At 44.3% G+C, this 13,930-nt stretch overlaps 1 protein-coding gene across 1 annotated transcript in view; it reads left to right on the top strand.

Moving 5' to 3' along the window:
* Positions 1 to 13,930, top strand: part of HENMT1 (HEN methyltransferase 1) — an 80,566-nt gene that overhangs the window by 19,249 nt on the left and 47,387 nt on the right. Inside the window, exon 2 of the mRNA XM_040407096.1 lies at positions 12,932 to 13,042. Coding sequence (XP_040263030.1) covers positions 12,956 to 13,042 — 87 coding nt within the window. The 5' untranslated portion in view covers positions 12,932 to 12,955. The remainder of the gene's footprint in view (positions 1 to 12,931; positions 13,043 to 13,930) is intronic.

A 13,930-nucleotide genomic window follows, 5' to 3' on the forward strand; every position in this document is an offset into this window, starting at 1 on the left:
CATGGTTTTACAATTTTGGCGTGCAAACATGTGGAAGGGCATATTATAGTCATTGAGGCCCAGCCCTGGACTCGACATGAGTGAACATTTCAGATAATCAAATGCATTGTACATTTTCAGAAGACCATTTAATCAAATCTAGATTTTCTTCCAGAGTGGCTTGCCTCAAAACATTGTCATAATAGGAGCAATCAGGAATCCATTGTCTACAGTAGTTTATCATACCAAGGAAAGATAACATTTCTTTCTTGGTGTGCTGGGTGACCAGGCCCGCAATAGACTGGACTCTTTCTGCGCTGATTCTCCGTTCACCTTTTGTGAGGACAAAGCCCAAGTATTCAACCTGCATTTTACACCATTGCATTTTCTTAAGTGTCACTTTGTGACCACATCCTGACAACCATTGTAAACCATCCTGAATGCTGGCCTCCGCTGACATGCTACACAGTAACAAATCATCAACATATTGCAACAGCACAGAACCTTGGGGGGTACCATGGTTTTAACATCGCTCGGAGGACTATGCTGTACACTACAGGTGAATCAGAATATCCGGTCTGTCAAAGGAAAACAAAAAGTAGTCTGGTTATCTTATCAACTGGGATAGAGAAGAAAGCATTCTTCAAATCTATCACACTGAACCAAACAGCGTCTGCTGGAATGGCAGATAATAATTGAGTGACATCAGGCACAACAGGGGCTATAGGCACAATGATGTTGTTGATGGCCCTTAAATCCTGTACAAAGCGGGTCGCACCATCTGCCTTTGTCACTGGATTCACGGGCGTGCTGTAGGGTGAAATCACCTCTTCTAGGATTCCCTTTTGTAGGAATTCTTCTATCATTGGCCTAAGTCCATCAAGTTTCTCTTTTGACAACGGGTATTGTTTCTGGAACACTGAGATGACACCTGGTTTCACAGTAGCTTTGTGAAGTGTGCAATCTATGAATCCTGTGTCATATTCATTTGAAGACCATAATGCAGGGTTAATGTTATTAAGTTCTGGGTGGTCCTGTATGTTTGCAAGAATCAGTGGCACTGGTGTAGAGATTGGAATGAGATCTGAGTGTACTCTTATGCCCTGATTCTTTGCTGATACCTGCAAGTCAAGCTTAATGAACAAATCTCTCCCTAACAGGCTGACTGGGCAATCTAGTATAATGCTAAATACATGATCTGTGATGTATTCCCTGTCCATGGTCTCGAGTGGTAGTAAGTCAGTTTTGAAAGGTTTTGTCAAAACCCCATTAATTCACATAGAAGGCTCACACTTCCTTCCTCCCACTCTGAGTCATCTAAGTCCACCCCTTTTAGTCGGACGCTGTGGTCCTCCTTCTGTCCGTCATTAGTATCCCAGCTGTCCATAAGAACAGAGCTCTGATGTTAAGCACAACACTTAACATGTAACACGTAACTGCAAACATTGAAACAAACAGATTTGACAATACAGACATGAACACACAAAGGGCCCATAAAAACTTTTCATTGACTTCAATAAATAAAAAAAAATGTACAGCTTGATCAATGCTGTTGGTACCAATAAAAACCAAAAACTTCCAAGAAAAATAAAATAAAATTCTCAATGCGCATATTATTTAAAAAAACAAATACCGTACTCCATACGCATTCATTTTTTCATGTTTTCATGTACTCATGTTCACAAACAGCTCATAATCAGTCTTCACACATATTCGCCTCAACTACAACTCAAAGCCACACCCATTCACATTCCACTGAATCATGTATCTTTCAATCCAGTCACACAATTTCTTTGTTACATTCCAAAACTTGCAGCACAGACAAGCACAGCTTTCCTGGAAACAGATATCCACACCACACCCAGAATTGCTAATGGTCTGTCACTATTGAGCTGCTTTTTCCAATATCTTCTGGTCTTCACTGTGTGATTAATCAACTCTTATAAGAAGACAATATACATGTTATAATCATACAGTAATTTTGTTAAAATTCAAATCATCTTATATGCCATGTTGTTTTAGTTTAGTGTTACACACATCGCCACTTATTCTATATAATTCCCCTTCCCCCATTTCCTTTGCCTTGCGTCTCTTATCTCAGGAATGTTTAGGCAGGGGAAGTAAAGCAATCCATCACAGGACGTTCAACTGTCCCAAATATTCCTCAACCTTTTACTCATATCTGAATAAGGACTTAGAATGGGTGCAACCTTAGATTGATAGGATTGGACACTTCCAATTGGCATCATAGCACAATTACTGTGGGCACTTTCTTGACTAGTGGATTTGCAAATATCATTGGATCTAATCCAATGCTGGAGCCCTGTCTGGAAGATCTATAGATAACATACACTAGTATCTTCACAGTCTGCAGATGCATTACCAATTACCAGCCCTCTCCCCAACCCCCATATGGAATTCCTGAGCACAGGAGGGGGATGTGAGATGGGAGGGAGTTCTCTCTGAGCACATTTCAGAGAGAACAGGAAAAGTTCCTGTGGAACTACAAGTGACATTTTGGAATTTACAGCAGATGTGTTGGGGGAAGGGATGCCACATGGCAACTTCTTTGTTCTCTATAGGATTCAAAATCCTCCACCTTGTAATAAGAAATGCTACTCATTTCTCCAACTTTCAATTTCTCTCAGTTACTTCCATGGACACTTTAAACCATAACTCAGTATGTACCAGCCTATTATTATCCTTCAATACACTTCTCTTTTAACTGACCATTTTCCAGGGCTATAGATCGTCCCTATAGATTGTCATTTTACATATACCCATGCTGGGTGAGAGAAATATCTTGGCAAAAGACAACTTTTACCATTTTTTTATACAAAGTTGGCATTTGACCAAGAAATTTATCTCACCCAGCATGGGTATATGTAAAATGACACCCCCAAAACACATTCCCCAACTTCTCCTGAATGCGGAGATACCAGATGTGTGACACTTTTTTGCAGCCTAGGTGGGCAAAGGGGCCCATATTCCAAAGAGCACCTATCGGATTTCACTGGTCATTTTTTACAGAATTTGATTTCAAACTCCTTACCACACATTTGGGCCCCTAGAATGCCAGGGCAGTATAACTACCCCACAAGTGACCCCATTTTGGAAAGAAGACACCCCAAGGTATTCCGTGAGGGGCATGGCGAGTTCGTAGAATTTTTTATTTTTTGTCACAAGTTAGTGGAAAATTATGATTTTTTTTTTTTCTTACAAAGTCTCATATTCCACTAACTTGTGACAAAAAATAAAAAATTCTAGGAACTCGCCATGCCCCTCACGGAATACCTTGGGGTGTCTTCTTTCCAAAATGGGGTCACTTGTGGGGTAGTTATACTGCCCTGGCATTCTAGGGGCCCAAATGTGTGGTAAGGAGTTTGAAATCAAATTCTGTAAAAAATGACCAGTGAAATCCGAAAGGTGCTCTTTGGAATATGGGCCCCTTTGCCTACCTAGGCTGCAAAAAAATGTCACACATCTGGTATCTCCGTACTCAGGAGAAGTTGGGGAATGTGTTTTTGGGTGTCATTTTACATATACCCATGCTGGGTGAGAGAAATATCTTGGCAAAAGACAACTTTTCCCATTTTTTTTATACAAAGTTGGCATTTGACCAAGATATTTATCTCACCCAGCATGGGTATATGTAAAAAGACACCCCAAAACACATTTGGGCCCCTAGAATGCCAGGGCAGTATAACTACCCCACAAGTGACCCCATTTTGGAAAGAAGACACCCCAAGGTATTCCGTGAGGGGCATGGCGAGTTCCTAGAATTTTTTATTTTTTGTCACAAGTTAGTGGAATATGAGACTTTGTAAGAAAAAAAAAAAATCATAATTTTCCACTAACTTGTGACAAAAAATAAAAAATTCTACGAACTCGCCATGCCCCTCACGGAATACCTTGGGGTGTCTTCTTTCCAAAATGGGGTCACTTGTGGGGTAGTTATACTGCCCTGGCATTCTAGGGGCCCAAATGTGTGGTAAGGAGTTTGAAATCAAATTCTGTAAAAAATGACCAGTGAAATCCGATAGGTGCTCTTTGGAATATGGGCCCCTTTGCCCACCTAGGCTGCAAAAAAGTGTCACACATCTGGTATCTCCGCATTCAGGAGAAGTTGGGGAATGTGTTTTGGGGGTGTCATTTTACATATACCCATGCTGGGTGAGATAAATATCTTGGTCAAATGCCAACTTTGTATAAAAAAATGGTAAAAGTTGTCTTTTGCCAAGATATTTCTCTCACCCAGCATGGGTATATGTAAAATGACACCCCAAAACACATTCCCCAACTTCTCCTGAATACGGAGATACCAGATGTGTGACACTTTTTTGCAGCCTAGGTGGGCAAAGGTGCCCATATTCCAAAGAGCACCTTTCGGATTTCACTGGTCATTTTTTACAGAATTTGATTTCAAACTCCTTACCACACATTTGGGCTCCTAGAATGCCAGGGCAGTATAACTACCCCATAAGTGACCCCATTTTGGAAAGAAGACACCCCAAGGTATTCCGTGAGGGGCATGGCGAGTTCGTAGAATTTTTTTTTTTTTTGTCACAAGTTAGTGGAATATGAGACTTTGTAAGAAAAAAATAAATCATAATTTTCCACTAACTTGTGACAAAAAATAAAAAATTCTAGGAACTCGCCATGCCCCTCACGGAATACCTTGGGGTGTCTTCTTTCCAAAATGGGGTCACTTGTGGGGTAGTTATACTGCCCTGGCATTCTAGGGGCCCAAATGTGTGGTAAGTAGGTAAATGACCTGTGAAATCCGAAAGGTGCTCTTTGGAATGTGGGCCCCTTTGCCCACCTAGGCTGCAAAAAAGTGTCACACGTGGTATCTCCGTATTCAGGAGAAGTTGGGGAATGTGTTTTGGGGTGTCATTTTACATATACCCATGCTGGGTGAGAGAAATATCTTGGCAAAAAACAACTTTTCCCATTGTTTTATACAAAGTTGGCATTTGACTAACATATTTATCTCACCCAGCATGGGTATATGTAAAATGACACCCCAAAACACATTCCCCAACTTCTCCTGAATACGGAGATACCACATGTGTGACACCTTTTTGCAGCCTAGGTGGGCAAAGGGGCCCAAATTCCTTTTAGGAGGGCATTTTTAGACATTTGGATACCAGACTTCTTCTCACGCTTTGGGGCCCCTAAAATGCCAGGGCAGTATAAATACTAGGGATCGACCGATTATCGGTTTGGCCGATATTATCGGCCGATATTGAGGATTTTGAACGTTATCGGTATCGGCATCTATTTTGCCGATATACCGATAACGTATGGGGAACACAGATCGCGCTGCTCTCAGCGCTCTCTGTGTTCCCTCCGCAGCACAGGGGAGAAGGAAGCAGTGTCTCCTCCCCCTGTGCTGCTGCTGCCGCTGCCGCCAATGAGGGGATAGAACATAAGAGGAGGGGAGGGGCTGTGGCCGCTGCGCCACCAATGAAGATAAGCCTCTCATTCATTCATATACAGGAGGCGGGAGCTGGCTGCAGAATCACATAGCCGGCTCCCGACCTCTATGAGCAATAGCTGCGGTCCGTGGTAGTTAACTCCTCAGGTGCCGCGGATCGCAGCTACCGCTGATAGAGGTCGGGAGCCGGCTATGTGATTCTGCAGCCAGCTCCCGCCTCCTATATATGAATGATCGAGAGACTTATCTTCATTGGTGGCGCAGTGCGCCCCCCCAAGTCCCCCAGTATTAATCATTGGTGGCGCAGTGCGCCCCCCACCCCCATCCCAATCCCGGCTAATAGTAAAAACATTGGTGGCGCAGTGCGCCCCCCCCCCCCCACCCACCCAGTATTAATCATTGGTGGCAGTGGCCACAGGATCCCCTCTCCCCTGCTCCTCCGATCGGAGCCCCAGCTGTGTAAGCCTGGGGCTCCGATCGGTTACCATGGCAGCCAGGACGCTATTGAAGCCCTGGCTGCCATGTTCAGCTCCATGCTGCTGTGTGCACTATGCACAGAGCAGCAGGGACAGTGTGAGATCCTATTCACCCTGATAGAGATCTATCAGGGTGAATAGGACAAAGGTTCTAGTCCCTAAGGGGGTTAAAAGTTAGTAAAAAAAAAAACACAAAAATATTAAGTATAAATGAAAAAGATTTATAAAAAAAAAATACACATTAACAATAAACAAAAAAATACACATTAACAATAAACATATTAATTTTCAGCAGATTTGTGTAGGAATTTTTTTTTTTCTCAAAAATGAAAATTCCCAGAATATCGGTATAAATTATCGGCTATCGGCCTGAAAGTTCACAAATTATCGGTATCGGTATCGGCCCTAAAAAATCAATATCGGTCGATCCCTAATAAATACCCCACATGTGACCCCATTTTTGAAAGAAGACACCCCAAGGTATTCAATGAGGGGCATGGCGAGTTCATAGAAACAAAAAATTTTTGGCACAAGTTAGCGGAAATAGATTTTTTGGATTTTTTTCTCACAAAGTCTCCCTTTCCGCTAACTTGGGACAAAAATTTCAATCTTTCATGGACTCAATATGCCCCTCAGCGAATACCTTGGGGTGTCTTCTTTCCAAAATGGGGTCATTTGTGGGGTGTTTGTACTGCCCTGGCATTTGAGAATCTCCGCAATCATTACATGTATGCCCAGCATTAGGAGTTTCTGCTATTCTCCTTATATTGAGCATACGGGTAATGAGATTTTTTTTTTCCGTTCAGCCTCTGGGCTGAAAGAAAAAAAATGAACGGCACAGATTTCTTCATTCGCATCGATCAATGTGGATGAAAAAATCTCTGCCAAAAAAAGAAAAAGGAGGGGAAAGGCGTCTGCCAGGACATAGGAGCTCCGCCCAACATCCATACCCACTTAGCTCGTATGCCCTGGCAAACCAGATTTCTCCATTCACATCAATCGATGTGGATGAATAAATCATTGCCGGGATTTTTATTTTTTTTAATATATATATATACAAAGTGTTTGCCAAAGTATATGAACACCGCCACCTCCTCAGCTCATATGCCTCGGCAAACGTATCTTTTACTGCAGAGGAGAAATCTCGTCTTGCAGCGCCGCATACACCGACTTGCGTGTAATCTGACAGCAGCGCAATGCTTCTGTCAGAATGCACATCAGTGCTGCAGCTAGTCGATCGGTTGGTCCACCTGGAAGGTAAAAAAAACAAAACAAAAAAGAAAAAACCAGACCGCAACGCAATAACTTTATTAACTTTAGAACAGAACATATTAACTTTTTTTGAACTTTTTTAACTTTTTTTTACTTACCAGTAATTTTTTTTTTGTTTAGTTTTTTTACCTTTATAGAACAAACCTCTCCTTCCCCATGGGACAATGTGCAAAGCGCAAATCGCCCAAAGATGTGGCGAAGTACGTTATGCACTTTATCCCAGGTGAAAGGAGAGGTTTGCAGCAGCTGTGAGTAAAAGGGCCCTAATAGCCCTGTGTGCCTGTCCTGTGAGATGCAATCCCTATGCTAGGTGTACCTGTGTGTGGTACTTCCGGAAACACTCACCAAAGCATAGGGCAGGGTGGTCAGGACAGAAATAGCGGGTGTCACGCCTTATTCCACTCCTGCTACAGACACAACATCTTTTTCGGGGTGACGGTTGGGTTGAGGTACCAGGAACGACACTGGGGAAATGTCGCTCGTGTAGACGGCTAACTACACTGGTGGATGGGGCCACGGAACCTCCTGGATACAGGAGGTTCTCGATGATCTCTTCCTGGAATTTGAGGAAGGATCCTGTTCTCCCAGCCTTACTGTAGAGAACAAAACTATTATACAGCGCCAATTGAATTAAATATACAGACACCTTCTTATACCAGCGTCTGGTTCTGCGGGAAACGAAATACGGAGACAACATCTGGTCATTGAAGTCCACCTCTCCCATGAGCGCATTATAGTCGTGGACACAGAGGGGCTTTTCAATGACACGGGTTGCTCGCTCAATTTGGATTGTCGTGTCTGCGTGAATGGAGGAGAGCATGTAAACGTCACGCTTGTCTCTCCATTTCACCGCGAGCAGTTCTTCATTACACAAGGCAGCCCTCTCCCCCCTTGCAAGACGGGTGGTAACGAGCCGTTGGGGGAAGCCCACGCGACTAGTTCGCGCGGTGCCACAGGCTCAAATCCGTTCTAGAAACAAATGCCTAAAGAGGGCCACACTTGTGTAAAAATTGTCCACATAAAGATGGTACCCCTTGCCGAATAAGGGTGACACCAAGTCCCAGACTGTCTTTCCACTGCTCCCCAGGTAGTCAGGGCAACCGACCGGCTCCAGGGTCTGATCTTTTCCCTCATAGATCCGAAATTTGTGGGTATAGCCTGTGGCCCTTTCACAGAGCTTATACAATTTGACCCCATACCGGGCACGCTTGCTTGGGATGTATTGTTTGAAGCCAAGGCGCCCGGTAAAATGTATTAGGGACTCGTCTACGCAGATGTTTTGCTCGGGGGTATACAAATCTGCAAATTTCTGGTTGAAATGGTCTATGAGGTGCCGAATTTTGTGGAGCCGGTCAAAAGCTGGGTGGCCTCTGGGACGGGAGGTGGTGTTGTCGCTAAAATGCAGGAAACGGAGGATGGCCTCAAATCGTGCCCTGGACATAGCAGCAGAGAACATGGGCATGTGATGAATCGGGTTCGTGGACCAATATGACCGCAATTCATGCTTTTTAGTTAGACCCATGTTGAGGAGAAGGCCCAAAAAAATTTTAAGTTTGGAAACTTGGACTGGTTTCCACCGGAAAGGCTGGGCATAATAGCTTCCCGGGTTGGTGGATATAAATTGTGTGGCATACCGGTTTGTCTCTGCCACGACTAAGTCCAAGAGCTCCGCAGTCAAGAACAGCTCAAAAAATCCCAGGGCCGAACCGATTTGAGCCGTCTCAACCCGAACTCCAGACTGGGCGGTGAAAGGGGGAACTAATGGTGCGGCTGAAGTTGGTGACTGCCAATCAGGGTTTGCCAGCACCTCAGGGATTCTAGGGGCTCTACGGGCCTGTCTGTGCGGTGGCTGCGACGGGGTAACTACTGCACGTGCCACCGTACCAGCTTCAACTGCCCTTCTGGTGCTCGCCATGTCACCATGTTGTACGGCAGTGCTGGTACTAGGTCCAGGGAGGGCTGCGCTGCTGGTGTATGCCTCACCACGTGATCCGGCAGCGACAGCCCCACTCTGCTGCTCTTGAAGCGGATCCTGCATAACCTGTGGTCTAGCGACACGGGGCCTGGTACGCCTGCTGCTATCCGGGACCTCCACCTCCTCGTCCGAACTTTGGGTTAGAGAGCCACTGCTTTCCACAGGTTCATATTCTGACCCGCTAGATTCGTCAGATGAGGGTTCCCACTCCTCATCCGACTGGGTCAGAATCCTGTAGGCCTCTTCAGAAGAATACCCCCTGTTTGACATTTTGGACTACTAAATTTAGGGGTATTCCCTGAGACTACCCAAGAAAAAAAGCAAACCTGTCTTACAAAGGGGAGGCTAGCGAAGTACCAGAGGCCGCTGCGGTTGATAAAAAATATCAAAACTGATTTTTTTTATCGCCGCAGTGCGTGTAAAATGAATGTGCAGTGATCAAAAAAAAATAAATTTTTTGTCACTGCGGTGGGGCGGGCGTGGGTGAACGCACGTGTGGGCGACCGATCAGGCCTGATCGGGCAAACACTGCGTTTTGGGTGGAGGGCGAGCTAAGGTGACACTAATACTATTATAGATTTGACCGTGATCAGTTTTGATCACTTACAGATACTATAAAAGTACAAATGCTGATTAGCGATACGCTAAACAGCGAATAAGTGACTGCGGTGGGCTGGGCGCTAACCGATCGCTAACTACCTAACCAAGGGGCCTAAACTATCCCTAAAACCTAACAGCCAATACTAGTGAAAAAAAAAAAGTGACAGTTTACACTGATCACTTTTTTTCCTTTCACTAGTGATTGACAGGGGCGATCAAAGGGGTGATCAAAGGGTTAATTGGGGTGCAGGGGGGTGATCTGGGGCTAAGGTGTAGTGTTTGGTGTACTCACAGTTCAGTCTGCTCCTCTGCTGGATCCAACCGACGAAAAGGACCAGCAGAGGAGCAGACAAGCAATATAACAGATCATATTTACTAATATGATCTGTTATATGACTTGTGATTGGATTTTTTGAAAATCGCCAGCCTGCCAGCCAATGATCGTTGCTGGCAGGCTGGTGACGAACTTGTTCTTTAAATTTTGCCGGCCCGCGATGCGCATGCGCGGGCCGGCTTTGAGCGAAATCTCGCGTCTCGCGAGATGACGCGTATATGCGTGATTGTGCGCAGCGCTGCCACCTCCGGAACGCGAATCTGCGTTAGGCGTTCCGGAGGTGGTTAACACAAGCCCTTTCTGATTGCAGACACTGGGGCACTTTTTTCCTTGCCATCAATTAACTTCCTGACACTGCTCTGTTTTCTCATTCACCAGAGCCCTTTCTAATGTACGCAGTCTGTAAGCTCTAACTTCACAGATTCTTACAGATTTTCATCCCTGTTGCCAGCCGGGCATAACATTCTGTTTTACATTTTAACTGTCAATTCTCACATCCTGCCAAATTGTCTACCCATGGGTTAACTAGGAAGTAATTTGTGGGACTAGACCATGCAACATAAAGTTTACATGTTGGCAGTGATGGAAACAGAATGATTTCACAGTGGGAAGTGACCGTACACTTACCACACGGTCAACATCTCACACAGACAGATAATCTTATCACTTTTAAAATACTTATACTATATATACATAAGAGTTAATCCAAGCTTGTAACCTTCTGTTCCCTGAACAGATTTCTTTCATAGTGCACTTTATCTACCGATATGGACTCCCTGAGCCTCTTATAATGAACTTTAGCTCCCTGAGCTTTTTGCGTGTGTCCCGGACACAGCAATCCACCGAAATCATAAATAGATGGTTCAACTTACTTGGTTCGAGATTTTGGTCAGTGCCTCCAGGTCCGAAGAAGACAAAAATTGATGTCTCTTGCAACAGACCCAAAGATGACCCTCTCGAGACGAGCCCCCAAAGCTGTAAGGCAATATAGACTCTTTTGCCTAATGTGTCCCTGACACAAGATTTCGGTGATCAGCTTGAATTAAATCTTATCCGGTACCGGGAGAGTGAATAAGATGAACACTGAACACGTGTCTAGTTCCAATCCATTCTGGTTTATTTCTCAGTTGGCAAACAGTTATAATAGAGGGGGTTGAGCTTCCTTGACATCCAATCATATGTTAGCATTTGTTTGACCTATAGTATGAACACACATGAGCTCTGCATTAACATAATAGATGACTTATAGTAACAGCATTTGACCAATCAGGTATATACACATAGGCCAGCATGCATTTGAGCCAAGATATCCCTATAAGGTAGGACTGTTCAAACTTACAAACTAAGGAATCTATGGGTATCTTGAAACCGCACAGGAAGTTTCTCACATTCCAAAGGGGGGAAGGGGGATTTTGGAAATGCACTGGTCAAATGTAATGTAATACACGTTGCTGAAAGGACAAAATGGAGTTACTTATACTCCATCAGTCTGGTCTTTGACAGAATCTGTGACAGAGCCTCCAACACAGATGTGAACAAGCCCTTAAAATTATGTAGGCCTACTATTGTTTTTTTCTATTACTTTAAGTTTCGCCTAAAAACACCCCTCAAAAATGGTAAGAGGAGTATTTTTACTATTCTGGAAAAAACAAGACAATTTTAATGCATGTGCAACAATATTTTGTCACACCAAGTAGGAAAGATTGGCAGAATGGGGGTGGAATGGGGCCATTTTTGGGTTCCATGTCCCTGCAAAATTATGAAAGTTTAGCCCTATACTACAGCAGTGCTAGGGGGACAACTCAGATTTATTGTAAAAAGTCGTCTTAGTAAATGCCCCCCAAGACCTTTAAAACGATGCACAATGCCTTGTAGGGTTAGCTCAGTTGTAATGATACATTTCATGTAATAATCTCTTCATTTTGGAGAAAAAATAGTTTTACTGTATATGTTAATGAACCGTTAAGTGCGCTGAGGGTGGGCCCAAGCCACTCTGTACATCATTGATCCTCCAGTTTCCTCTGCTAGTCCCTCCCTCTTCTTGATTTAAACGGCCAGGTTACTGCACCATCATCTTTCTTTCCTGGCCCTGTCAATCAGAAAGGAGAGGGAGGGGCTGGCAGCGGAAGCAAGAGGAACAAGGGTGCACAGAGTGGCTTAGACCCAGTGCACTTAACTTATTTGCATATGGATTAAAAGTACTTTTTCTCCAGAATGAAGTCATTATTATTACATTCAGTTGAGCTAGCCCTACAAGGCATTGTGTCTAGTTTAACGGTGAATTTCATAGTGACATACTCTGTTTAAAGGGGTATTCCGTTATGTAACATCCCATATCCACAGGATAGGGGATAACTATTAGATCGACGGGGGTCCTACCTCTGGGACCCCGTACCTCATGGAACCCCGCGCCCCCCCCCCCAAAAAAAAAGAAATGAAATAAACAGAGCAGCAGGTTTGGCATGTGCTTGGCCGCTCCATTAATTTCTGTGGGAATCTCCGGATCTCCGCTCTGTTCACTTTGGGAAGCTCCACAGAGTATGAGGTCCCTGTTCTCATGATCGGTGGGTGTCCCAGAGGTATGACCCCCACCAGTCTAATAGTTGTCTAAGGGATAATGTTATATAACCGGAATACCACTTTAATAAGGCTGCCATTCCATAAAAATACCTATATAAATTTCACAAAATCTAAGAAGACAATCCCGACTAAGATCTAGATTTGTAAGGCAAGAAGATGCATTGTCACACTATAGAAAAGCAGACCGTGTACTGGCATTAGAATATTTGTATCATCGCATTGTTTCTTGCAATAAAATATAGATAAAATAATATCGCTAATCTAATTTTTTTCAGCTATGAGAAGACTTCTTTAGACACATGGAGCCCATACGCTTTAGACCACCACTGTATGAACAGCGATATGAATTTGTGAAATCTTATATTCATACTCACAAACCCCAAAAGGTCAGATTTTGTATGTATATTTTCATCTTAGAAGTGAAGCATAAGGCCAGTTTGAATTTTGCTATGTTTGAGTCAATGTAACCAGAACTCTACTTCATGCCAGTTGATATATACTAGCGTACCCTGTAGTACATACAGGGCATAGAAGGATTGCAGACAGCCAGGGGTGTACACAGAAATCATGGGGCTCCATAGCAAAGCTTAAACTGCACAGACCTATTAACCCCTTCCTGACATAACTCTGTGTGCTTTTACACATCCTGAGATGTGTCCTGTACGTGAGATGAGTCCAGCGTGAAGGAGCCCAGCACTGTCCCGCATCCTCAGAATCTCCTCCTTGCTCCCCGACGTCAGACAGCCAGAGCGCCGTAATCTCGCGATGCGCGCTAGCGCATGCGAAGTGTCCTCATAATGTTCCTTCCCTGTGCTGGCATCAGCCTCAGGGAAGGAACAGCGCATGCGCTAGCTCACGCATTGCGAGATTACAGCGCTCTGGCTGTCTGACGATGCGGCGGTGCTGCGCTCCTTCACGCTGGACTCATCTCACGTACAGGACACATCTCAGGGTAATTTGCATATGGATCAAATCGTTTTTTCCCCACAATAAAAGCACACAGAGCTATGGGGACTGGGTATTGCGGATGTGCTAGCGACCATCTAGAAACCCATGTCCTCAGCTCTATGCATCAAATCCCGGTGACAGGTTCCCTTTAAAGAGTACCTTTTCATTACGATAAAAAATCTAAACTAAGCATACAGACATGGAGAGCGGCGCCCAGGGATCTCCCTGCACTTAATATTATCCCTGGGCGCCGCTTCGTTCTCTCGGTATAGGTTCCGGTATCTTCAGATTTTCGGCTCAACCGGGAGGAGCCTGCTCTTGTTCTC

The sequence above is a fragment of the Bufo bufo genome, chromosome 9, assembly GCF_905171765.1.
Source record: "Bufo bufo chromosome 9, aBufBuf1.1, whole genome shotgun sequence".
Lineage (NCBI taxonomy): Eukaryota > Metazoa > Chordata > Amphibia > Anura > Bufonidae > Bufo > Bufo bufo.